Below are 26,044 nucleotides of genomic sequence, written 5' to 3' on the forward strand. Positions count from 1 at the left end.
TCTCTCCCGAGTTTTCCAGGATTTTAGCAGCTAGGGTTTCTTTTTCGATGCGAACAGCATGTTCTGTCATGGCTAATTAAATTCCTTCTGGCTGATGTGCCGATACACACTGTTGGTGATGTTAAGGATAAACATTTGTGTGTGATTTCTTCTTGCTTAGTGCCAGGTGACGCATCGTATGTAAGCGGGGCAACTTTCAATGAATCATTTTTGCAAGTTTGGCTCTCGGAGGCTTCTGTACGGGAAGTTTTTGTTGCAGAGTTGGCAGGGGGATGAGTGTGAGCATGGAAAAAGGGGTCTCGCTCCTTCTGCTCGAACCCAGGGTATCTTTTAGCACCGCGCTTGGGTTTCAGCAGCTCGGGATGCAGCCCTGCCTGTGGTGGATGATGCTGTGACCTAAGGTTACCGCTGCGAGGTGTATTAACAGTGTCCTTTTTTTTTCCCCTTTCCTTTGAAGGTTTTTGGATTCAAAGCACAAAAACCATTACAAGATATACAATCTGTAAGTATGCCCTCCCAGCTGCGCGTTCCTCAGTAACCCCAGTAACAGCTTTTGGGTGCTAGTGGCTTGGTCCTGCACCCAGGCACGCTTGGAGATGTTCCGCAGGTTTCTTAAAGCAATTAAGCCCGATGGAGAGCCCTGTTATCTCAGTGCTCAGCTGTCAGTGCAGCTGAGTAAGGTTAAATAAAATGCTGGCGGATATTCGTGTTACTTGAACGCCTCTAAATGACTTGGCACCCGGCCCATCTAGGGCTCATTCCATGTGAGGAAGGAGTGAAAAGTAATTCACAGCAGGCTTTCTGCTAATGTAGCCCGGTCTGCAGTGAAGACATGGCCAAATGAGTGTTTTCTGTTTCTTTTTGTTTTATTTTTTTTTTCTAGAAGCATATCAGTATCCACGCCATTTACTTCTGTATTGTTCTGACTGCTTTTGATGAGCTATTGCTCCGTATAAGCTTTATGGTTTTCCACTTTTATGTGTCGTGATTTCCTCTGTAAATTGAGTGTGGCAGAAAACTCCGTGCTCAATTCTCGTTAAAGAAAAAGGAATTTATTAATTTCTTGTTCCTTGGTTGTCTTGATGATGATGAAAAACGACTCGCGTGAGGAAACGTGGTTTCTGATGTAGAAGCGAAGTGCTCCTAGAGGCTGAGAAAGGGAATGCTGGCTGAAAAGCTCTGAGAAGTTGTCTGCAAAGACTGGCATGGGACAGGCAAGGATTAGTAACAAACGCTTACATTAAGCAGAGGGGCAGTTTTGATATGGCTCAATAAGAAGATTACCTTTTCCAGCTTAGAAACAATATAGAAAACTCTTTCCTACGAGGTGACACTTCCTGTAGTTTATTTTAGGAGTTTAATCAAACTTCTCTGCCTCTAAGTAAGGAGCTACAGGAAGAGGGAGAGCAGTGTTGAGAGGTTTCTACTCTATATTCTAGCAACCTCGTTTTGTTTTAGTAAAAATAATAAATATATGCTACAGTCTTGGGGGGAAACTGCCCCAGGTTTCTATATTAACACACAAGTCAAAACTTTCCCAAGAGAAAATACATTTATCACACGTGGGCTTTTGCTTTCCTCCCCAAAACCAGCCGCTTTGGAACCCTGGCCTTGCAAGGGTTGCCTTGCAACCTTTGCTCTTTCTCTGTCTTCTCTCTTTATTTAACTTGTCCTTCTGCTTTCGTCYTCTGCCATAGAGCATCCCCCATTTCTCATCTTCTCCGTGGTAGTTGCCACTTCTCCCCCTCTCTTGAGGAGGCTCCTTTACCTTGTGTGCAGGCAGGTATTTAGAGGCAGGGCCTGTAAGGAGCAGTTGAGGGTTTCCTCGTGCTCCAACGTTGTGTGTTGGTGGACGTGGGTTGGGTTTTGGCTGCTCTCGTCCTTTGCCTTTAGTCCTACCAGCAGTGAGTCCATGGTTGTAAGTTATAAGCAGAAACTTGCTTCAGTTTACCCCGTGTTGTGTGCAGACCCCGTAGGAGGACATCAAGGGGGGCTCGCTTTATGCCTGGTGTCACCCAAGCTATTTTCTATCTTTTCTGACGTTCGACTCAAGATTGGCTGGCTGTTTTTGTGCTTTGAGGAGTTTYATCTCTTACTATTCCTTTGCACAGCAAGGCTGGTGGTTTTTCCAGCTGTGATGACTAACCTTGGGTGGCTCTACCCGATCTTCCTTCTTGAAGACTCAAGTGCAGGTGCTCTTTTTGTTGGGGGTATTTTTTTGGAGTTCTCTCTGTGCAGTAATTGCTCCTGATGCACCAAAAGTGCCTGTGATATGGTCAGAGCCCTTAAAAACTGGTCGTTTGCTACCTGTCCTGAAACTAGCCTGGATATTTCTATGACAGTTGTAGGTTGTAATCAGAGCAGGAGGCCTACATGTCTCTTGAAATGATTTCCAATGTTTTTGTTCCAGTTTAGAGTTTTGAGGAAGAAATGTTCTCTCTTCTCCTTTCTGAACTGTRTTTTCCCTTGCATCCTGTAGGGACACATCATTTTTCCTGCAGAGAGCAACCCCAAGGTGACTGAGAGGCCCTCTTGGTTTTAGCTTCTTTCCCCTTGCTTCCCCAGCACCTGATTTTCTTCCCTTTCTCAAGACATGCTCTTTTGGCTGTGTTGGAGCCCTCGTGATCTTTACACCTGAGGCTTGGGCAGGAGTAAAACAGTGTGTTTTACATTGTTATGAGCCAACTAGAGCCTTGGTCCCATCTGCAGTGGCAGGATAGACCTTGCAGCTCTACAGTCTTCAGCAGTGAGCCTGCTGTGTGGAGGAACAYGCTGACTGGCCTGATTTTTTTTGTGCTGGTGCTCGAGTTGACCTCATTTCAAGAACATAAGCCATATTGGAGAGAGCAGTATCCCAAAAGCTGTTTGATGCAAGGTGATACCATTCATTTCATTCACGAAGTCATGAAGTGACTTCATTTTATGTGACACGGGGAGGTCTTTCTCAACTCCCYGTAGAGATCCACGTTGTCTTTGAGGTGTCTTGAAGAGTAGTTTGAGCTCAGAGTCGATGGGATGAAGGTCCCGATCAACTACTCCTTAGGTACTTTTATGGAAGCCTAAATCCAGCAAGAGTGACACTATTCTGTTAAAAAATATATATCATGCTGCATTAATGTCGGYGTTGAGATCACACTGACTAAAACACGCTGAAGGACTACAATTACCATAAAGTAATGGTTTTCCAGTAGGATCACTGATATTTTATTGAGCAGCTTAGTGCATTTGCAGAAAAAAAAAAAAGTTGATTTCTGTATGTAACATCTAGACGTAATTCTAAATCATAATGGTGATGGCAGAATTTGGATTTGCTTTGAGCTGCTCTGTGTTTCGGGATGCGGCAGATGTTGGAAGTATCCAGGAGTCTTATCTTGAACTCTCATGTATATATATTTTTTTCTTTTTAGATGTGCTGAAAGACATTACGACACCGCCAAATTTAACTGCAGAGGTAAGTTCCCATTAACGTGTGTGTGTGTGCGTGCACATCTCTACATTTCTCTGTTTCTGAATGAAGGAATTAAATAAAGCTGCTCAACAGCAGTGGAGGACAGTTGGTTGGGAGTGGGAAATGGTGGGGAGTGCTGTCAAGTAACTTTTCATTAGAGAAACTTGCCGTGTTCTTGATGCTTTAAAAAAAAAGTGATCCAGGCGTTTGAACAGATCAAGGCCTAATAGGACAATTAGAGAGAAATAACCAGATTTCAAGAACTCTTGYAGACTGGATTATATGGAGGTCTCTGTTTAGTTTGGTGAAGAAACTTATGGCAAAACCCAGCTGTGAGGTTTAGAGGAAAGCCCTTTTTTGTGCAGCAATCATTTGGAATAAAGATGAAGAATACCMTTAAGCTACTGTTCATCCAAGTTCTTTGAAGATCTGGGATGACTCTTCATCYGCTTTTAAAAAATAAACCAACAGAACTGTGATTCTGTGAACTCCCAGTTCCTGCCTCTCTGACACAAGTTGGCTCTGGAGCACCTTGAAGAGCTTGTGGGGAGACCTTCTGGGACTTCTGAAATCAGACTTTTTGTGTCATCTGACCATCGAGTGGGTGACAGGCTTTTGGTCAGATCCTCGTACCTCAGTTGAGATGCTGCTTTTGCAGGTGTTAAATCCCCAGGTGATAAGCCCAGACTACCTTTATAAGATAAGCCCCAACTTACCTTTACTCTTTGTGCAGAGGGGCACCTCTGCATCGCGAGCTTGTAGCTTCTCTTCACGTCACGCTGTTGCTTTGACAGAACCTTTCATGGTTCCTCTGTGTAAGACAACACAGTGGTAGGAAGCTACGTGTTTCGTTTTTCYTTTTCATCCCCAAATTAGCTACCTCAGCTAAGCAAATCTGTGATTCAAACTTGTCTYTCCTTAGCAGAAGAGCAGTTGTAGTTAACATCTTGGGAAGTTAGATAGTTTCCAGGGGTTGTTTCTCATTTGTGTGCTTAACAAGAACCCTGATAGTTCAGTATTCAGCAGGAGATCCTAGCATCTCATTCAAAACCAGACACTGACAGGTCTTGGCTCTCTTTGGCCAGCAGCCTTCTGACTGTGGCTTGTTTAGTTCCTGAAGTCCTTCCATGCTGGAAATTGGCCTCTCCTTTGCTATATTTCTGTTTTTATATACGTTGAGCTTTTTCTTGCTCTTTCGAGGATGCTGGAGAGAGGGAGTCGGAGCAGTCTCCCTTGCTGTGCGCTCCAGCGTTGGGTACATTAAGGTTCCTGTCTCCTCTTGAGCTCCAGACGGTGCACTTTAACATTCCTGAGCATCCCTTCCCCGTCCTTATTCCCTCTCTCGCAGCAGGGGATCCATTATACAGTCTCCTACTCTTCCAAGAAGGTCCTACAAGGTTTGACTTGGAGGGCATCTTCCACGAGCTGTTGCTAGCTTGGATTTTTCAGGCTCTTCTTCCAGGACTGCTTTGCCTCTCTTCCTCACAGAAGTGTTTTTGGAGTTCAGTAAGGTAGAATCCAAGTGGTGGTCATCATCTACAAGTGGTGTCGATGAGTTTGGAGCAGCTCCTGAACAGTTTCTTCTCTGAGCAGCTTCTAAGTGAACTCCTGTCTCTGCAGCTGTTGCAAAAAGTGAAGCTTGTGTAAGATGACATGGAGGCATCATTCAGAGARTCATAGGATCTTCCACGTGGGAGAACAGTTGGTGTCTACTCATTAAGCTTTGGTCCTTCTTTAACGAAGTTCTTCTTTAACTAAGCCCTGTCAGGCTTCCCTTTGGTCTCAKAGAAGATGGAGCAGTTGGTCTGTGCTGTGAGTGAATAAACTGTCCTTGCCCTTCCCTCCAGAAGGCTTCGGCCTTCTGCTGCAGTGGTTTAGCAGCTCCATAACTTCATCTCTCACCTCTGCTCTTCTAAGTCCCTGGGGATTCCTCAAAAGGAGCCTTGCGTGTGCGACCAGAGAGTAGTACTTATGAAACAGATGCAAGAGCTTGCCAAAAAATTGAAATGTATTCAATTTTAGACCAGAAAAGGAAATGGTGTTTCTAACTGAGAATATTCAAATGAACCAGACTTTTAAAAGTTTTGGTTCTTGTAAGATCCCAAGTCTATCAGTCAAGAAGTTYGCCTTTTTTGAGTTTTCATTTTATGTCGTGCATACTAACTTGAAATTCTCTACTTCTCTAGATGTAAAGTGTGTGTGTGTATATGTTAACAAAGGACAAGTTCATTGTGTGATCTGACATCTAAAACCCACAGATAATATAGTTGCCTTATATGAGTTCCTTTTTCTGATTACTATTAAATACAAAGTTTACTGTTTTCTCTGAGCAAGCAGCTCACTTAGTACTGGAGTAGCATATTGTCCCCAGGCTGTTCTTTGTGCCCAAATACCCTTAAATCATCAAAAAGATATGCAAGATACGGAGCACATGCCACTCATTTCAGTACTGCAAAAGAGTCTTTTCATGCAGCAGCACGCTTGCTTATTTATTACTAGAGAAACATCTGTGATGTAGCTAACACGCAGGGCACTGTTGAATAGCCGTAGAGTCAGCGGTTTATTTTAGCATTAATTTTTATTTTAGCATTAATTTTATTTATTTGGCATTTTGTTTTCCTTGCGTGCGTGTCACAAAGTGGCCCTGTCCAACGTTCCCGACTGGGAACGTTGCTCTGAGGTCTCCATAAGCTGTTCCTTGCCTTTGCAGTTGCACAGTACCCTTTCGAAGACCACAACCCGCCACAGCTAGAGCTTATCAAACCCTTTTGCGAAGACCTTGACCAATGGCTAAGTGAAGATGACAATCATGTTGCAGCAATCCACTGTAAAGCTGGAAAAGGACGAACTGGTGTAATGATATGTGCATATTTGCTACATCGAGGCAAGTTTCTAAAAGCTCAAGAAGCCCTAGATTTCTATGGGGAAGTAAGGACCAGAGACAAAAAGGTGAGTATTCCCGTCCTTCCATTCTCCGGCTTGTGTCTCTCTGTCCTTTCCCTAGTCGTGGTGTGTTTGAGTGGCCAAACGTGTATGGAAATGGTTTGGCGGAGCTTTAACAGCACTGGATCAGTGCAGATTCCCTAAGCCAAAGAGCGCTCTCAAGCAGCCAAGGCAATCAGCTGCAGTGCCGAAACTGTGTGKTTTTTTCAGTCTCGTGCTCAAGAGGAGCAGGACAGTTTATCCAGAAACACTCTTCTGGCCTCTGAAAAGGGCATTTCTGCTTTGTTTTGCATCCGATGGGTGGTGGATGAGTGAACCTTCTCGCTCAGCATTTCCAGCCCAAAAAGAGGATTATTCTAGTGCGCTTGGCCTGAATGGAAGGGCTGTTGGGATCCTCAGCTCCTCCGGCTTCGGTGGCGGCGCTACGAGATGCTTCCTCATTCGGGTGCCTGTTCCCACTGAATATCCCCTCCAGAAGAGCCCGGCCGGCCCCTCGTGGGATTCCCCCGTTCACYGAGCTGTTGGATTTCTCTTGCGGGCACCTCCTTTCGGAGCAGTGATGCTGGTGGGAACGGGAACGTTCCATGAGGACCTTGCCGGTAGCAAGGACGGACTCGGTAACTATTCCTTGAGCCATTTGGGCACCGTTCAGCCTCCTTAATGGGAACGGACCTTCTTTATTTCAAGGCCTCTGTAGATGTTTCGAGGTGCCTTTCGAGGTCGTCTCAGCAAGCTGCTCTTGCTCATGTGCCCATCAGTTCCTTGCACACAGTGTTAGAGCAGCCTGGGGAGGTCATCCCCACAGGCCCCTTGAAGTACACAACACTCAGAGTTCCTGTAGTAGTTGCATAAAATATTAATTTCACAACGTGCAGACCTCTACGTGGAGTTTTTGCATTTGAAGGCTCTTAAGAGTAGAAGTATCAGGTCAGAAATTGGAGAATTTGGCTGTCAATTCGTTGGAAGGAGTGAAGCAGTTCATGGTTTGCTGTCTTTAGAGGATGGAGCTGTTGCTCTGTGTAGTGCAGAGAAGGCACCTTTGATGTAACACATGAAAGGAGACGATGTCAAGACTTCCCACCACACCTCAGTGGGTTTTTGTAAGAGTATGTGCTGGTGAGAAGGAACGTGCTGAATAAACAGCGCAGATGGCTCTCACCCATAAAGACTATTGAAAAGTCATCCCCCAAACTGCATGACAGATATGTGGTAAAGCATTCGGTGCCTCAGTTTTCCCTGTATTTTGAAGAGGACAGTGTTTTTTCGCTCGAGTGTTTTAAGGATGTGGCCTGTTAGGTGTTCCCTCCTATCCCAGTGCTGTGTTTGGGGTAAGGCAGGCTTTGGTAAACAGGAATAGCGAGAACTTTGTTTAGCTTCACTGTAAATACTGTCTGCGACCAGCAGCTTTGTTTTGGTTTCAGCGTCTCCCGTAGAAGAGCTGCCTTTCTCATGGCCGTGTGACCTGGTTATCCTTGTTTGGACAGTGATCAGGATGTGATTTACCTGATCTTAAATAATATTTGTTACAGGGGTATGCCAGTGTGGCTGCTGCAAGGCTTTTCTTCCATTTCGGTCCGTATTTCTGTATTGCATCTCAGATGCAGCTCTCCAGTCTTGACTTCATCACGCCTTTGTATCACTGATGTCCCAGAAGCAGAAGAGGCAGCCAGCAACCAGCTAAGGCCTTTTTCCATTCTTGCACGGTCAGGATAGGCATGATTAAGGATAATAGGCTTTAATTTAAGGCACTTTCTTCCTTTAAAGCAAGCTCAAGGTGCACAGCCTTTGACTAGCCACACTGAACRGGTAGAAACAGAAACAGCTAGTTTATCACCTCTTTCTCCCTCAAGATGTGCTCTGTGAGAGACTGTGGTGATAGCAGCAGTTAAACCTAACCGAACAAGAGCTGAAAACCAATCTTCTCCTGCGAGAGAGTCTCAAAATGACTCTTTCATTGGGGTCAAATGTGGCTGACGTGTCAAAGCTGATGGATTTTGATCCCTCTTTGGTGGACGTGCTCAGATGACAGCCCCTGTTAAACCTGATGCCGTAACCTCGGTCCAGGCTGCAGCTTTAGCTTTGCTCTCCCAGTTGGATGACAGGAGTATGGGAATGTTGTTTCCAGAAACGTTTGCTGCTCGTAGCACTGGATGGTGAGAGGAGGCCCAGGAACAGCACCTGGCCGTTCTTCTGTGACGCCCTGGATGAATCCTCTAATATCCATTAGAAAATATGGAGAGTTGAATCGAGGAAATGTCGCTTCTCGGAGAAAAATATTTGGCGTTTTCCAGTTCTTTATTCTTCTGGGAATAAAAGCGAGGATTTTCTACCTACGTGGCTTCACCCAGGTGAACTGTGGTGGTTGGCAGCACTGTCTGGTTGCCCGCTCTGAGGCTGAGCTSTCTCAGCTGGGGAAGCTGCACTAGAAATCAAGAGAACTTTAAAGAACGTGGGTCCGATGACTGCTGAGATGACGTCCGAACCGAGCAGCACCGGCAGCCTGGAAGGCCACCTGAGAAGCTGGTTGTATGAGTCATATAGGGAAAGTCTTCTGCGTAATTCAGAAGAAGTTGGAGTGGGAAGGAGACATAATTATCAGCGTTTTTTTTAAATGAAGGTGTCCAACTACATTTTTTTCTCTCGTGTGCAGAATTGATAATTGTTCTGGCCATGTGGAGCTTACAGCTGCTGAAAGGTGAAGCAGAGCGTAGAACCAGAAGCATTTTACAATTAGATATTAGTTTCTAGTAATACTCTGTTCTAGATCTTTGGCCAACATGTTTGTGGAGATAAAAAAAAAAAATCTAGTACATACTATAATATAAATATATTTTTATTAGATAAAAATATCTAATACATGCTATAATATAAATATATATTTTTTTATATATATTTTAATTATATATATGTATTTTTGAAAACCTTTCCCCCTCTCCGGTTTATTGCTGTTTCACACTTGGCTTTAATATGAAGGGATACTTCCCACCACTGCAAAGACACTGTATGAGCAGCTACGAACCATCTAACATGTTTTCTGAGGAATAAAATGGTAGATTTTTTTATTTCCGATCGTTGTCACTGTCTCCTAGAAAAGTAGTCTGAGAACTTTTCAAACCGTTCCTTCAGGGATACAGGGATATTAGCAAGCAAAGCTGGGATCTTTCAAACGCTGCGGAAATGTTTGTTGGGCACAGGTGCTTTCATGTTGTATCCGGGTGCCACCTTCTGCACGACCCTCCAAGCTGAACCTCCAAGAAAGGGGCTCGTGTTTAACTTTAAGATACGGATGGGAGACATTTGCATTCTTTGCCTCGTCTCCCATAAGATGGATGCGAGGAAATCCATGCCAGAATAAATGGGAAGTTGGTGTTCCGCCTTTCCCACCGTCCCGACAGAACCACAGAGTGACTAAGGCTGGAAGGGACCTTCCGCTCTCCTAGTGCAGAGGTATATGCAGCAGAAACGGTTCCTTTTGTGCTCTTCAGCCACCTTTTCTTCCTGCTTCGTTCACCCAACGTTACATTCCCAGCTGAGGTGCCCAAGCTGCGCCAGGGACCGCTGATAGCGGGATGCGATTGCTCCTCAAGCCTGTGTTTTCCCCCCGTTTTGTTTTAGGGAGTAACGATTCCCAGCCAGCGACGCTACGTGTACTACTATAGCTACCTGCTAAAGAATCACCTGGACTACAGACCGGTGGCTCTGCTCTTCCACAAGATGATGTTTGAAACAATTCCCATGTTCAGCGGYGGAACTTGCAGTAAGTACCAGCACGCCCGTGCCCGCGGATCCTCCCTTTCTTGCTGCCCTCCTTTGGTTTTCCAAGGCCCTGTCCGAGACCTCATGTGTCTCGGGTGAAGGGCTACCAGGGCTTCCTGTGCTCCAGGGTTTGTGTGGGATGCCCCGACTCTCCGTGGCTCTGCTGTGGTGGCTTCCAGGCGGCTCTGCAGCCTGAGGCAGGATATGGTTCTGCRGGGTCTGGAGAGCAGTCTCGATCTGATACCAGCTGAGAAATCGGGGCTGAACGCAGAGAGATTTCTCCTAACCGGTTGCTCATTTGAAAACCCAGCTGTGATGTTTCTGCCTTTCCTGCTGGTTTCTGCTGGTAGTTTCCAACAAAGAAATCTGCTGAAGCTGCAGTGAAAACCCTCCCAACTTGAGCTGTTGCCCCAGAAGAATTAGTTCTCAAAGTTGCCCTCTGGCTGGTGCTTTTTTTGTTTTTTTCCTCTGGCTGATAGAGTTTTATAGGACAGGTTTGTGGGCTGCTTAGCCAGTGCTGGTGAGCTTGTGTATTAATATTAATTTTGTCCTCGTTTTGTGCAACAGYTCTGTTCCTCAAAGAGGAGAAATGGGTTTGTTCTGACATGGTCAAACAAGACCCTCAGCTAGGGCAGTAATAGAGAGGAGAGGAATACCCAAGGAAAAGCCAAGAGGCTGTTGCTTTGTAGGGTCATTTTATTAATACAGCTCTATAAAACAGCAGCAGCTTTTTTGGAAGCTCTTGGTTGGCTGAGAGCATCCCTACAAAGTCCYGAAATCCGTTAGGTTGTTTCCCATAACATCCAGTGAAGTTGTTCCTGATGAGTTGCAATGCTGCYTTATTCCTCTTCTCCACCTTTTAAAATAACTGCAGTTGTTACGGTTCTGTGACTAACGTTAATGTGTTTGACAGTTCAAGAACCTTCTTGCCAAGTGACCCTCTTGTTTTGCCGTGCAGATCCTCAGTTTGTGGTGTACCAGCTAAAGGTAAAGATCTTCACCTCCCCTTCAGGACCCTCCAGACGTGAAGACAAGTATATGTACTTTGAATTCCCTCAGCCTTTGCCAGTATGCGGTGATATCAAAGTGGAGTTCTTCCACAAACAGAACAAGATGTTGAAAAAGGTTGGTTCTCTTGCTCTTCTCAAAAAAGGTTCAAAGCCAGCCCCCATGCGGGGTCGGGGTGTTTGGTTGTTTCTTGGTGATGTCTGGTCACAGCGTTTTAATTCTTTGGTGCCTCCTTTTCCCAAGCAGGCAAGCCACCACAAAATGAAAGCTGGCTATTTTAGGATTCAGAGAGTTCGAGTGCAAACGCTGGATAAAAATTACGCTAGAGATGTTCTGCAGTAGTTAGGGTAGTAGTGAGTAATCTAATTGAGGAAGAAACATTCTCATCCTAAAAATAGCCTTGCATACTGAGCAAGTTAACTCCAGATGTTTTCCTCGCTGCATTTTGCTAAAGCAGGCACATAAGACCTTGATGGCTGTGGACTGCTGGCTGGTTGGGATCCATATGTCAAATTGGGTTGGACCTTGGAGATAACCGAGTTCCTACGTGCCTTGTGAAAAYGCCTTTGCCCTCTGTTCCGCCATCTCCTGGGCTTGGATTGGAGCATCTCCCGCAACTGGAACGCCTTGATGGACGGGGAGAATCCTCTCGAAGTGAGACTTCTGTGCCCTGGTTGCAGGGAGAAGAACCGAACCTGGGACTTGCTGGGGTGCCAGAGTCGATCGGTCATCAGAGATGAGCGTCCCTGCATTTGGGTTTCGTTAGTTCTGGTGCTTATGGAGCTGGTTCACACCTACCTCAGGGAAGGCCACGCATGAATCCACGTTGACTTGCACGTTACCTTTGCATYCATCCCCTCTGCTCATTGCAGAGTGGTGCCTGCTCCTTAATGGATGTGTTAAAGCTTGAGAGCACCTATCGAAGGTGACACAGTCTCTTAGAGCTGTGTGGGAAGAGCTGTACCTGCTAGATGTGTGCGTCTATGCACGTCCTGCTCCTGTGGGCATGGTCAGTTAAAGAAATCATTATAGTAGCTCAACTGGTAGCTTCTTTTGCTCTTCCATTACATGTTTGTCATGTGCTGGTGCTCATGGAAGTTGGAAGGGTTTCTCCATGGGAATATTTTCTCTTGACTGTTAAATTTGATGTCTTCATTGATCAATATGGCTTCGCAATACAGAGAACTGTAAACAGTGTGTTTTTTAAATAGAAAATGTGAGGCTAGGGCAAGCCATCTTGATAATCTACTTCCAAAATCTGTTGGATTGGCTTCCTAAGTGCTGCCAGCCTTGTAAGAATCGATGCCTGAAGTAAGGGSGTGTATGGAGGTAAGCACGTGTAGCCAGGAGGTGGCTCTGAGCACTGGTGTCGTCGCAGACACGCGAGTTCAAGGGCACTGGGCCTGGCTTTGTGTCCTGCCACGTGTAAGCAGCTTTCCTGGTAACTTTATGAGCCTGCTACGGAGTTGTTCATGTTGAGGACTGCTGAGATACTCCATCTCTGACAACAGGCTTTGGCACTAGAGACACTTCTTCCACACCTTTTTTTTTGGATGAACTCTCAGAAATGACAGAAGGTGAAGGGGTGAGTGTTTGTGGCAGGAAACTCATCCCCACACATGTATCTGCCCAAGTGCTCCCRTCTGTGCAGCCCTTGCTGACTTGGGTAGCAGCCTCTGTGCAGACAGAGGGCACCTCGAAAAGAAACCACTGTTAATCAGAAGCCACCAAGTGACCTCCACCGTGGAGGCTTTTCTCACATCKTAAAGAAAATCCTCCCTCTTTGGGGTGACCATCTAAGCTGCAAGGAGTAGCTTAGGAGTAGGAGTATTTTTTGCTGAGATTCTGGGTTATTTGGGCTTTTGTAGAAGCAGGAACCGCAGGCCTGTTGCTGCGTCTTGCTCTCCCAGGGTCTTCTGTTAGCCTGTTTATAGGGAGCTGAACAAGCCCTCTGCACATTCCTAGAGGCATCACGTATCTGTTCCTTGACATTTTACCTGTCTGTAAGAAACCTCATCAATAAAACCACATTAATGTGTGGTCCCTTCTGGGCCTGAGGCTGGAGAATGGTTCTCTGTTATCCTCCAAGGTAAAATAACGTGTTTCACATGGCAGCAGTCAGTAAGTCCACATCTTTTTGGTCTTCTCTTGGCGAATAAGTTTGTTCACTGTATTTTTGAGCTGCTCCTTCAGTGTGATGTAGCTGCTTCCTTTGGCTCCTCGTGCTTGCTCATACAGGAACAAGATGGCTTGAGAATCAGGTAGGGTTCCTAGTTTTGTGTCCAAATTTCCAATGGGCAGGATTTGATAACTTGTTGTGGGTTTTGCATCCATCTGTCTCTCTTGAAGCCCTTTTCTTCTGGTTACTGATGCTGACAAGATAACCTTGCAAGCTCTCAGAGTGCCTTGAAAGCCTTGGGTGCAGTTCTTCAGTACTTTTTCCTTGTAAAAACAAGTACAATTCATGCCTAGGTTTATAAAATAAAGTACAGGAACTTTCTTCATCATCTCCCGTGGAATATGTTGGAGCCTGTAACCCAAGGGAGACGGGTTAATAGATGTCTGGTGAGAAGCTCATCGCTTTTTTTGTCCTCTGCAGACAGCATCCGTGAAGTTGAGGCCCTGCAGTTTCAGTTCAGGTTGGTCCTTCAGTGCCAGGTAAATCCCTCCTGGTTCTGCTCCACCTGATCAAGCTTAAGCTGAGGCAGGACAAGGCTCTGCCGTGCTGGGCTCTGTCCAGGGCTGCTGTTTGCCTTGGCACTCTCTTCCCAGGGAGATGTTTCAGCACTGTTGACCCAAGCCAGGGTCAACAGGGCTTTATTTCTCCTTTTTATCCTGTGTGTCCAGTGGGTTCAGCAGCTTCACCCTCTCTCTTGCTGACATCTCTGGGAGGCATCCTTAGTGGTAATAAGGACGAGCACCAAGTGTGCTGCTGCTCCTGTAGTTCGGTGCTGAAGAAGATGCAAGGCTTCAGCAAGTACAGTCACCCCAGGTGCAAGAGGTGGGATCTGAAATTCGCGTTCCTCTCCGGATCCTCATGGAATAATGGCATCTGCACCAGTGGCGAGGCTGCGGGCGCTGTGTGGAAGTGCTAAGCCCTGCAGACACCATCCTCAAGCCTCCCTTCTCTCCCTGCCTATCACAGATTGCACATGGAAGCCACATAGCTGAACCAAAGGATATGCATTTTCAGTGTGCTTCCTGGTGAAGAAGAGAGCTCTAGGTGAACGAGCAGGTTGTGCCTGACGGGAATCTGGTGATTGCTGTGGACAGGAGGAGTGAAGGGACTGGGTGTAGTGGCAAACACCGAGTAGCATCCCAAGACAGCCGCATTTACCCCATGTTCTGGCATGAAGCCACGCTGTCATGTTTTGTTGGTGCAGAATTGCTCCCGGGATGGGAGGGACACTGATGGGATATTTTTCAGGTCTCTCTCTGATACTCTTAATTGCCACCGAGTTTTATAGAGAGGAGGACTGGGCAGGTCTTGGATTTTTCCATGCTGGTCAAGACCAAACCTGTTAGGAGCAGTCGATGGTGGAAGCGTCCACAGACACGCAGCAGATGCTGGAGGGACCCTCAGCAGTGCCACCTGAGAGCTTACGGGTGTGAAGCTCGCCCGTCTCTGAGCTTCAGCCGCTGCGTGGCCAAAAGCAGGACCATTCAGCGCTCCTGGTTCAGCAGCACCCGTGAAGAGAGACCCCACGATGGTGGTGGACAGCGGTTCTGGAGGTCACCAAGGGTGTGATGCGCCGGCAGCCGAGGAGAAAGATGTCCTATGAGGAATGTTGCACGTTGAAGATCATTTGCCATGTTGTCTGCTAGTCTTGGCTGCTGCTTGGAGGCTACGTGCAAGAAAAATCTTTTTGCCTTTTAATCACTGATTTTATTTATTTATTTGTTGTAGGTATGGTTGTTTTAAAGCCACTTTATAGTCAGGAATGACTTCTGAAAGCTTATTGGGTTAAGATTCAATCTGGTTAATTTRGTCCAGGGGAGCTGGTGCTAACATCTTTGCCTGCCATGCATACAGTGGTGTAGCGACGTCCAAAGATATTTCTTTTGATACTGCTTGCTTGTTTTCACCAAATGAGCTATTAGCCAATATACCATTAGTGAGTACTGAAGCAGGCTTGTTCTTTGTGCTTTTTCTCCCTCCCCAGGACAAAATGTTTCACTTCTGGGTAAATACATTCTTCATAGGACTGGATGAAAATTCAGACAAAGTAGAAAACGGAAGTCTAGTTGCAGATCAGGAACTCGATGGTATTTTCAGTACAGAGCGCTCGGATAATGATAAGGAATATTTAATCCTTACATTAACAAAAAACGATCTAGACAAAGCAAATAAAGACAAAGCCAACAGATATTTCTCTCCAAACTTCAAGGTCAGTATATTATGTGTAAGCAAAGCTGGATAGCTGCATGTGGTTGTCTTTCTTACCTGTCTTACCTTCTGGAGGAACCCTTTGAAACTGTTGCAGATGGCAAAACTTGATTTTCAAGTTTCCCACCATGTAGCAAAGGCTCCAGGAAGGGATTTTGGGGTGTTAACGACTTGCTCATAAAATGCCCTTTGTCCATAAATGGTTGCTGCAGTTTTTCCTTATTATTTCATTTGAAGATGTGGGTCAGAGTGACCTGAACTCCTGTGCAGCAACTCGGAGCCCAAACTGTTGATGCAGATGCACAGAAATCTGCTGGCCAGGCCTGGGGGAAACTTCCACTTGGCGACTTCTGTTGCAAACTTCTTGTTCTTTATTTTGTGGGCGAGAGGGGCGGCCACCCTTTGAAGAGCATCTTCTCTCCTGAGCAGAGAGAGGTGCTCTCGAGATGCTCGAGAAAGGCCGTGCTGTTCAAAATGACTTTGTCCGCTCTTGCTGTGCTCGTGTTGGGTTTCCTTTTCCTAAATGCTGTTTTCTTGCCCTCCCAGGTGAAGCTGTTCTTCACRAAAACGGTAGAAGAGCCATCGAACCCGGAGGCTAGCAGTTCCACTTCTGTAACGCCAGACGTTAGTGACAATGAACCTGATCATTATAGATACTCTGACACCACTGACTCTGATCCAGAGAATGAACCTTTTGATGAAGATCAGCATACGCAGATTACGAAAGTCTGAATATTTTTTTTATCGGAGATAAAAAAAAAAAAAAAGAAAAACAACACACACACGAAGATTGACAAACTTGAATAAACTGAAAAAAAAAAAGGACCTTTTTAAATGGCAATAGGACATAGTGTCAGATTACCAATTATAGGAACAATTCTTTCCTGACCAATCTTGTTTTGCCCTATAAATATACAGGGTTTGACACTTGTCCAGTTGGGGGAAAAAAAAAAAACAAAAAAAAGGTTACGTAGTTCTGATATGTATATACCTTTTTGTGTCAAAGGACATTAAAACTTCAATTAGGAACTATAAAGATGGCACTTTCCCATTTTATTCCAGTTTTATAAAAGTGGAGACAGACCTAATGTGTATACGTAGGAATTTTTTCCTTTTGTGTTCTGTCACCAAACGAAGTTTTGAGGAGAGGAAAAAAAAAAAAAAAAAAAAAAAAAAGGCAAGTAATACAGGTTCACATCCTGCCCCTTTTTTTGCACTTACGTGGCAACAGAGTAAAAAAAAAAAGTCTGCAGTTGGCTAAGAAGTTTCTGGAAGGTTTTCCTACTCTCTGAATTGCATGTATTTTGGATGGGGGATGGAACAGAAAGCRTAATGCTCAGAAAGGAATAGAGGCTGCTGGAGCGTGGCCCGTGTACCGTGTCCAGCTCTTTACGTGCACCTTTCTTTAGCATGCTACCGCCGTTCATCCTGGACATTCGAAGAGTTGGCTGCTGTCACTGCTTGTTGTTTGTGCATTTTAATTTTTTTTATTTTTTTTTTAAATTTTTTTTTAAGTGTCATGGTGCTAGAAAAGGCAGCTAGAGGGAGTGATTCTGCGTAGGGGTACAGGAGTGAACCTTGGCAACATCCGAAAGACCCGCAAATGAAGGGATTTAAAGAAATAAAAATTATTGGGGTCACAGGAAGAAAAAAACAAACACAGCAACAATGACTTAACCATACAAATGTGGAGGCTATCAACTCAAATATGGGCTCGAAGCAAAGTGTTAGGAAATTTGACAATGATTTCTTAATCATGTTATTTTATTTTTTTCCGAGTTGTAATGACTGCTCCATCTCCTGTGTAATCAAGGCCAGTGCTAAAAGTCAGTCGTTATTAGTACATACAAACAGTCACCGCGTTACGTTTATTAGTTTTATTTTTTCCAGTCATATTCCTGCTGTCAATATTTCATGTGCTGCCTTGCAAGCTTTTTTCTTTTTCTTTTTTTTTTTTTTTTTCTTCTTCTTTCTCTCAATACAAAATATTTTGTAATGGTGCACAGGAAACTTCAATGGGAGATTCTGCAGGTTAGTGTTTATTTCAACAACTTACGATGCATTTATTCAATCCAACCTCTTGTCGGCTGTTCCACCCCTTTGACCTTACACATCCTATTACAGTGAGTTTTGCAGTTTTGCACACTTTTTAAACGAGAAATAAGTCATTAACTGTTAGGGGATTTTACTTGAATACTCAGTACCTACAATGTTTTTAAAAGAGAAATGATGTGGAGGAAACCAGTGTTGCCGTAAGCTCCCAGCAATTTTTAAAAGCAGAACTTATCCCAAATGTGTTGTTTGCTATTTAAAAAACAAAACAAACCCCAAGGAATTAGATTTCTGAACTGGCAGCGTTGCATTGTTTGTTCCTAGGGATAACACCAGGAGCAGGGATTTGAGATTGGCGCTYGGGATCTAGAGGGGATTTCAGAGCGCAGCGGCTGTTGTCTCCGGCTGTGATGTAGCTGACGAAACCCTTTGCTAGGAAGCACGCCGTGCACAGGAGCTGCCCCCTGATTTACACTTTATTTAGAAAAAAAAMCCCCAAACCCAGGTTTCGTTAACTGGTGCTGGCGTGGAAGTTCATGAGCTGTGTTCTTGCCTAGATGACAACCGCGTGTGAGCAATAAGAGCCCTGTGCAGCAGCATTAATGGTAAGGAGYGGAATAAATCGAGGCAGGACTTCCAGTAACTACTCCTGGTAATCGAAGGTATCAAGTGCTTTGTTTGTGGGGAGGAGGGACATTGTATTGGTCAGTTTTGCTCAGCAGAATCCTGACTCTGGACCTCTAATGAAGCTGGTGRAGGGATTTCCCGTCTCGTAGGTTCAATTAGACTTTTGGACCTTGATGGATCAAGGTGGCTGGTTCCAGCACTCGTTATTCCCGTTGTTACTGCCGAGCAGGACGCGGTTCCCCCAGGATGTGCCGTGTCACTCGGACCCTTCGAATCATGTTGCACCCTGTCTGCTTTGTTCTGGTTTTTTATTCTCATTTTTCAAGCCGTTGGAACAATTTGTGTTGGCTAATAAACAAAACCGTTCACGCTTTAAAAAAAAAAAAAGCAAAATCCTTGGATATCGGCACTGTCCCGTGTCCCGCTTTTGGACTCGCGCTGCTCACATTGGTTTGCAGAGGTTCCAGTAGGTAACGCCGAGGGCCGCGTTGGAAATCGTGACGTTGACGGGCTTTTGCACTGTTACTTTTCCTTTGGAATGTGAAGGTTGGAAGGAGGGGTTTGGTTTTGAATGTTTCGATTTTTTTTTTTTTTTTTTTTTTTTTTGAAAAGCCTTGCTTACGTTTTTATGGTGTAGTCATTGGAAATGGAAAAATGGCATTATATATATATATATATTATATATATAAATATATATTATACATACTCTCCTATACTTTATTTCAGTTACCACCCCCATAGAAGTTGACAAGAATTGCTATGACTGAAAGGTTTTTTGAGTCCTTCTGCAAACTTTATTTATGACAGTATTCGTTAATTAGCTTGCAATGCATTCTCCTAGGTAATCCCAACCCTTGAGTTTCCGGACTGTGCGCTTCAGCTTTTGGCTGTGCAGCAGCTTGCGTGTCTGAAAGCGCTCGAGGGCGTCACTTCTGTACGAGCTTAGCGTTCATCCCAAGCATCCCCGAGGTCGGTGGAAGCCCCACTCGACACCCTTGGCAATTCGGCTATTCCCAGCTCCGGATATATCCGGATTAGCGCCCGGATTCCTTCCCCGGGGCCGGGGGCACCCGTCGTCGGCCGGAGCGCGGCTGACGTGCGGCATCGAAACGTTTCARCTTGCAGGAAGAAAAGCAGGATAAAATAGGATGCTAGCGCGCGAGTTCCGTGTTTTAGTCCTGGCAAATGTGTGCAATATATTAACGATGCCTGTGGTTGCCACCAAGTGCCTCGTTTACCTTTTATTTTTATTTTATTTTATTTTTTTTTTTAAGAAATACTGTTAGGAAGCGTCGTGCGTGCAGGTGGATGGGGTGGAACTGTGCACTAAAAGGGGGGCTCCAACTGCAGCGTTCGGCAGAGCTGCCTTTTCTCTGCCCCTTCAAATTTTTCAGTCTGTTTTCATATAGCATATATATATATATAGATACTAAAAGGAGGAAAAAAAAAGAAAAAAAAAAAGAAAAAAATCAGTCTGTTTAAGCAGCCTTACTCTGATTCAGCCTCTTCAAATACTATTGTGCTGTGCAACAGTGGCTCTGTGTGTAATGCTATGCACTGAGGATACACAAAAAAAACCAAGTATGACATGTACAGGATAATGCCTCATACAAATCAGATGTCCGTTTGTTATTGTGTTTAACAACCCTTTATCTCTTAGTGTTAAAACTCCACTTAAAACTGATTAAAGTCTCATTCTTGTCACTGTGTGGGTGTTTTATTGAAGCACTGGGAGGCTAAATCCTGCTTTGCAGCAGGGAGATTTGGAGCAGGGTTTCTTGGAGCAAAGGACTCTTGTCTAAAAGGAGCTCTTGGTATATCTTTTATTTTCCCTAGTGGAATAGCGTGTTTTGCACATACCTTGTACCATTTGGGGGTGGTGGTGAGGTGGGGCTGGGGAGACGCTTGATTTTGTTCCTCTTGTAGAGGTAGATTTTGTACCGGTTGAGATAACTGCAGTATAACATACTTAAGTGCATCTTCTTTCCCTTCTGCCTTAGGGTTATTGATTGAGCCTCGAGGGAGGAAGAGGCCGGCAGGGACCTGCACGGAGAGCGTCTGCATTTACCACGGTCTGGAGAAAGCAGAGATAAAGCAGGGTGCTCTTGCACGCTTTCGAGTTCCTGGAAGGTGTTTGGGAGTCACTTAGCCAAACTCAATAGTTTAGGTTAAAACAATGGTAAAGAATAATGAGTTACCTCCAATCTAGGTGACATCTGGCCAAAGGGCCTCAAAAAGCACGTGTGTCTTCTAAACTCATGCCTTGGGTGGATGCTTGGTGCCACGGGCCTTTCTCGGTGGTGAGAGAAGCTGTAAGTGGTTTTACTGCTTGTAGATGTGGAGTTGCCTGCTCTGTCTGGTCCTCTTGCATGAGTAAGTGTTTCACGCTGGTTTAATTAAAGAGCGTTAGTGTGCTAGTGCACACTTAAACCTTTGGTACGTATTTTTCACGTGGAGAACAGTAGTCTTAGAAAGGGGACTTCTGGAGATGATGTAGTCCGTGCCTGTAAGGGCAGTGATGGTCCTTGTGCGCGTTGGCGTTGGTAGCCCAGCTCTTTGTGCAGAAGAAAACCCAGAACGAGTGCGTGGGGGCAAGGTAGGAGGAGGAGGTAAGGTAAGATGGGTAGCTGGATCCATTTTTAGAGCGTGTTTTCCTGAAAATGCCATTTGAATTGTGTGCTAGCTCTGCTTCCACCATTTTTATTTTATTTTATTTTATTTTATTTTATTTTATTTTATTTTATTTTATTTTATTTTATTTTATTTTATTTTATTTTATTTTATTTTATTTTATTTTATTTTATTTTATTTTATTTTATTTTATTTTTGTGGTTCTTCTCAACCTCTTTCCACTACTGTGCTCCTTTGGTAATTCATGCCCTTATTTCATGTATTTGAAAACATCAGGCACTAGGCAGGCAAGAAAATGCATTTATTTTAAACTGATGGATCTTCTGGAATAGAAATCAATTTTTTTTTTCTTTTTGACATTTCTTGCTCCCTCTGTTCTGAGGTACCTTTTTTTTTTAATCCTTTTTGAGCCTTTTTTGGTGTTTCATTCTCTCTTGTGTTTTTCTYCCCTCAGTTTCTGCTTGTCTTCACACTTTTGAGGCAGCGCTGTCTTTGTTGTAGCAAATGAGCTGCTTATGCAGTATATGGAGCTGGCATGCTTTTATGCCATCTAATGCAAGCGATGTGCCCGTGTACTTGACACATTAATTAAATGAAATTAACATTAAATGTGTTCATGAAATGCCATCTAGCCTGAGCTGTGTTTTCCAGTGACATCTTTCTGTAGGCTTTGAGTTTCTTGTGGTGGGAACAGGTCTAAAGAGTGGGAACAGGTCTAAAGGAGTGTTTTTGGCCTTCTACAGGCTGGAGATAATTTGGGCTTGGAAGATGAAAGGGCTGGGAAGCCGGTGAGAAATGTTGAGAGGCTGGAGTAAACCAGAGAGTTATTAGCAGAGGAGAAAGTTTCCCCTTCCCCCATAACAGTTAYGGGAAAAGGAAAATGGCAGAGATGAAAGTGGGAAGGATTCTGCAATGGAAATACGTGTGTGAGTGAACACTTCTTTTAATGGAAATTAATGAGTTGAGAGGATAGGGAAGTGTTTGATGTAAGGCAGGATTTGGTGGTGGGAGACAGCARCCTCCGAGCGGAGTTGTGAGAGAACCTGCAAGAGGAAAGGGGCGACGGAGCGAGTGTGTGTAGGGAGACTGGCCGAACATGGGGGACGATGGTAGAAAAGGACCCGGTGAGAGGTGGCTTCAAAAATGAGGTGAGTTTGAGATCCTGGCTTGAGGATCGCTTGCGTTGAAGATGACGATGGCAGAAGACTGATAACATGCATTCACAAGCAGGAAGGTCCGTTGTTTCCCTTCTTGGGGTGTCAGTCCTAGGGAAAGCCATGACTCCCAATATGTATACGTGGCCTTGGCTCGTGATTTTTCAGGATCTAAAGGCTCGCCAAGGTGGTAGTGCTTGGATTTGATTACTGTTTGGCCAKCGAAGTAAACATTTGCTGAGGACCTCCTGGTTATGTAGATAAACTCTGCTGTTGCCCTATAAGATAAGCAAGAAACATTGAGTTAAGAAATATTAAGTAATAATAAAAGGAATAATAAAAAAAAGGATTAAGAAAAATGAGGGGGGGGAGTAAAGAGAAGGGAGGTGCTTCTGCCAAGTTGGGATTGTTTGAACCCCAAGCGGTTSGCCATCCCATTAGCATCTCCTGTTAGCATCCAGTAGCTCTTACATGTAAATGGAAAGGGAAAACTTTGTCCAAGAACTTGTTCTGTTGTCTCATATACTTGGACCCTGCGTTGTTAACCTGTCCAGCTCCATCTGGCAAATTATATTCAGGCCATAGAGAATAAGGCCCTATCCGCTGGRTAAAATCTTAGATTTGCAGAATGTCTCTTGCCCAGTGCAAAGAAGACCATTTGATGCCAGTGATGATGAGAGTACGGACTGCTTGTGGCTCACGATCGCTCCGTTACCCCGGCAGGGAGGAGCAGGTTCTTGGTCACGGCCAGTGGGACTCTGCAATGGGACTCTTCCCCTCGCAGTGCAGTTGCGCTGCTGAGGGCACCTGGGCTTGCTTGCTCAGGGGCGTACAGTGCACAGTAGGGTTTTAGCAGAAACAGGGTTGCAGGTCCTGGTTAAATTTTTGGCCTTGAGGTTTTTCTGCCTTCTGAAACACAGGGAAGCTGCAGCTGGAAGCAGAACATGCAATGCTCTCAGAAAATAGGGCATTCCTGTAGGCGGACGTCTCCTGGCATCGTAGAGTGTTGTTTAGACAAGCTCCTCAGGGGGTYTGTAGTTCATTCTCCTGTTTGGAGCGGGACTAATGTCAATCCTAGATGAAGGGGTGGCTTTCTCTGTATGGCTTTATCTAGCTGAGCCCTGATGGCCTCTGAGGATTGAGGAATTTCCATCCCCGCTCCCTTCTCTGATCTACTCTACCAAAATCTGTTTTATTCCAAATATCAAATAGGCTTTTGGTTGAAGAAAGTTTTCTGGTCACGCCGGTAGACACCCTTGGTGTGGAGAATTGCTCTCTACAGCATTGGATTGGCAGCTTGCTATTCTCTTGGGATACTTGCAGCTTGCAAATGCAGCCTGCTGCAGGTCCCTCAGCYTTGTGATTGTCCTTGGTCTCTCCTGTGCTATGTGCTGTAGGTGCTACTGGTCAGAGGTGGACRTTTTCCACTCTAAATAAACTGAAGGAGTAGGAAATCTTGAATACTTCGGCTCAGAGCACAACTTTGGGCTCCTCTGGGAAGGTAGGACCTGTTTGTAAAGGATCTGATGCTTCTTACCTACATCAGAAGGTAGATGGATGGAGGTGCTCACAGCTGGGTGTCAGTGAGGAGGTGTCACATGGAGCTGGATACATCCTCGAGCCCCTTTTATTGGCCGAAGAGGGGCTGTATGAAGTAAACTGGGAAAACAAATTAGTTTGGGATCTAGTAAGCATACGGCAGTCTTCCAAGAGCAGTTTGGGACCTTGTATATCATCTGTTCTACCTTCATCTAGATGCTGCAGCAGRAAGTCTGTGTACAGCAGGACTAGAGCTGTAGATTGGCTGTCWTCTCGAATTACCTGAAAGGGAGAAACTTGAAAATAGCTTTTTGTCTTTTTTTTCCCCCCCTTAATTTTAGTGTGTAATCACCAAGTTTCTCAAGTAAGATGGTATACGTCTCAGTGACTGGAGAGCAAATACAGCTCCGGCCACCACAAGGGATGATATAGCCGAAGGAAAAAGGCTCTCCTAAGGAAACTTAAGGTATTTGATCTAAGTAATAGTTACTAGGGAAGCCTTTTATAAGTGGAAAGGGGATGCAGAGTAGGAGAGCTCAGGAAAGGGTTGCAATYATGTTTAAGAGGAGGAGACACCTTCTCCTGCCTTTAACATCAGATGGACAACAAAAACATGGGACTGAGAACCAGAGTAGTGGAGCAGGACCTGAGTAAACTGTAGAGCTGTAACCAAGGCCTGATGAAGTGGAGTCTGAACTCTTTAGTTTTTGGAAATGGTTGGAAGTAGCTGCAGGAGAATTTGGAATATGAGGACAGAAGGTGCCAGTGTGCCGAACAGAGGCATGAGGGAGATTTAAGAAAAGAAGAAAAAAAAAAGCACAGATCAATAAGTGATCAATACAAGAAAAAGAACTAGCCAGTAATTCTTGCAAGCATGATAAAAATACGATGGATGCTGAAGCAAGACATGACAAGAGTATGAGCTTTCCACCAAGTACAGATGAGATGCTTAGGGACACATTTTAGCAGGTATGGYGTTGAATTGTTGGACTCAAGGATCTTAAAGGTCTTTTCCAGCCATAATGATTTTAGGACATGTTAAGGTGTCCAAGGTATAGTCTGGTGTGTTGGCAAGCAGCAACTTGATGTTCTTGGTGTGCCACTGGAATGCCTTTGGAAGAGTGCGTTTTTCCAATGAAGCTCATGACCTGTCTTCAGTGAAGCTCTGTGCACTGCTCAGTCCCACTTACTGCAGTGGTTGGACATGTTCTGCTCAGGCTTTACCCAGCTTCAGACTCAAGAGTCACAGTGCCTGCTCTTCCGTGCACAGAGCATCTTGACACGCTGCTCTCAACTTGGTGCCTCCAGCCTTGGGTGATTTGTCTCTGTAGGGCTGCTAGTAAAAGTGACTCACGGTACAAGTGGGCCTGCTGCTACTTGTCACTTCCTCTTGACAAAACCATGGGTGTTGGGGCTGCTCGCACATCTGTTTGTCAGGCCGCAGTGCTTTATTTAAGATCACGCATGGTTATGCGTGCATATTATGAGCACAGCTTGTGAAGTGCTGCCCAGTTCCTCTCTCACGTCCTTCTGYGTGAAACACTTTTTCATTTTCTTTTTCTTTTTTTTTGATTTTATGGAGAAGCGTTAAGAGACTTCAGGGATTAAATGCAACTTGATGATGGAAAGAGTTGCACAACAGCATGTTTGATTAATGCCTGGTGGCTCTTCTGAAAATTCAGTTATCCTTGAAGCAAAGCAAGGGTAAGCAGGTAAACGTGAAGTAAAGAACTGAATAACCCAGTGGTGACTTCTTGCTTAGGGCCACCCCTTTCCTTTTCTTTTTTTGATCCATGTCTTGCTGTAGAGCTCAAAATATAAGAGAGTCAATTGTGATTTTGACTGTGCTAACCATACAAGCATTTGGGGTTTTGGTTTATCTAGCTTGGTGGCTTATGTCTGTGGTTGTAGATGGGTGTTCAGGGATGAGTAAGAGGGGTAGGTTGCACATCTATGAGATGAGCCACTGGACGAGAATCGGTTGGTGGGCAGGGACTTCCTAAGCCTGAAGGGCTTTGTCTCTTTAGGTAGTCTTTGTTGGATTCCATTTGAACTGCTGGTTCAAACTGATGGTTTCCCATCAAACTGACATACGACCTCTTGGCATCTCCTGCATCTTTTGGCAAGGGGAGTTCTCAGATCTTGGATCAAAAAGTGCCTCCTCAGCCAGTTTTACTCTGAATTTTAGTTGATCATTGTTAGGGTTTGTTTTGAAAATCATCATGATGATGATGTAGATAATGTAGATCCCTAGCAAAGATATTTCAGATAGAAAAGATGAGCAAGGCAAGGATAAAAACCTCTCCAATGTTTTATCCAACCCATTCTTTGGGAGCTATTCATATTGAAACTACGTTTCRCTTTGTCACTCATCGTGCAGCTGTGACCACTGGACCTGTGCAGAGYCGGCATTCCCCAAGAGGTCACGTAGTTTGGGGACGTCCTCTTTRTGCCTTGGTTAGTGTCTGAGTAACGGCAGTTTGGTCAGGAGATGAGCGC

The 26,044-nt window shown here is 44.8% G+C and overlaps 1 protein-coding gene across 1 annotated transcript in view; it reads left to right on the plus strand.

Annotated features, from left to right (window-relative positions):
• Nucleotides 1-16,664, plus strand: part of PTEN (phosphatase and tensin homolog) — a 28,490-nt gene extending 11,826 nt beyond the window's left edge. The window contains exons 3-9 of the mRNA XM_026040659.1: nucleotides 458-502; nucleotides 3,408-3,451; nucleotides 6,159-6,397; nucleotides 10,007-10,148; nucleotides 11,106-11,272; nucleotides 15,319-15,543; nucleotides 16,089-16,664. Coding sequence (XP_025896444.1) covers nucleotides 458-502; nucleotides 3,408-3,451; nucleotides 6,159-6,397; nucleotides 10,007-10,148; nucleotides 11,106-11,272; nucleotides 15,319-15,543; nucleotides 16,089-16,274 — 1,048 coding nt within the window. The 3' untranslated portion in view covers nucleotides 16,275-16,664. The remainder of the gene's footprint in view (nucleotides 1-457; nucleotides 503-3,407; nucleotides 3,452-6,158; nucleotides 6,398-10,006; nucleotides 10,149-11,105; nucleotides 11,273-15,318; nucleotides 15,544-16,088) is intronic.
• The last annotated feature ends 9,380 nt before the right edge of the window (nucleotides 16,665-26,044 follow it).

Source organism: Nothoprocta perdicaria, unplaced genomic scaffold (assembly GCF_003342845.1).
Source record: "Nothoprocta perdicaria isolate Ctin4 unplaced genomic scaffold, notPer1 scaffold_260, whole genome shotgun sequence".
Classification (NCBI taxonomy): domain Eukaryota; kingdom Metazoa; phylum Chordata; class Aves; order Tinamiformes; family Tinamidae; genus Nothoprocta; species Nothoprocta perdicaria.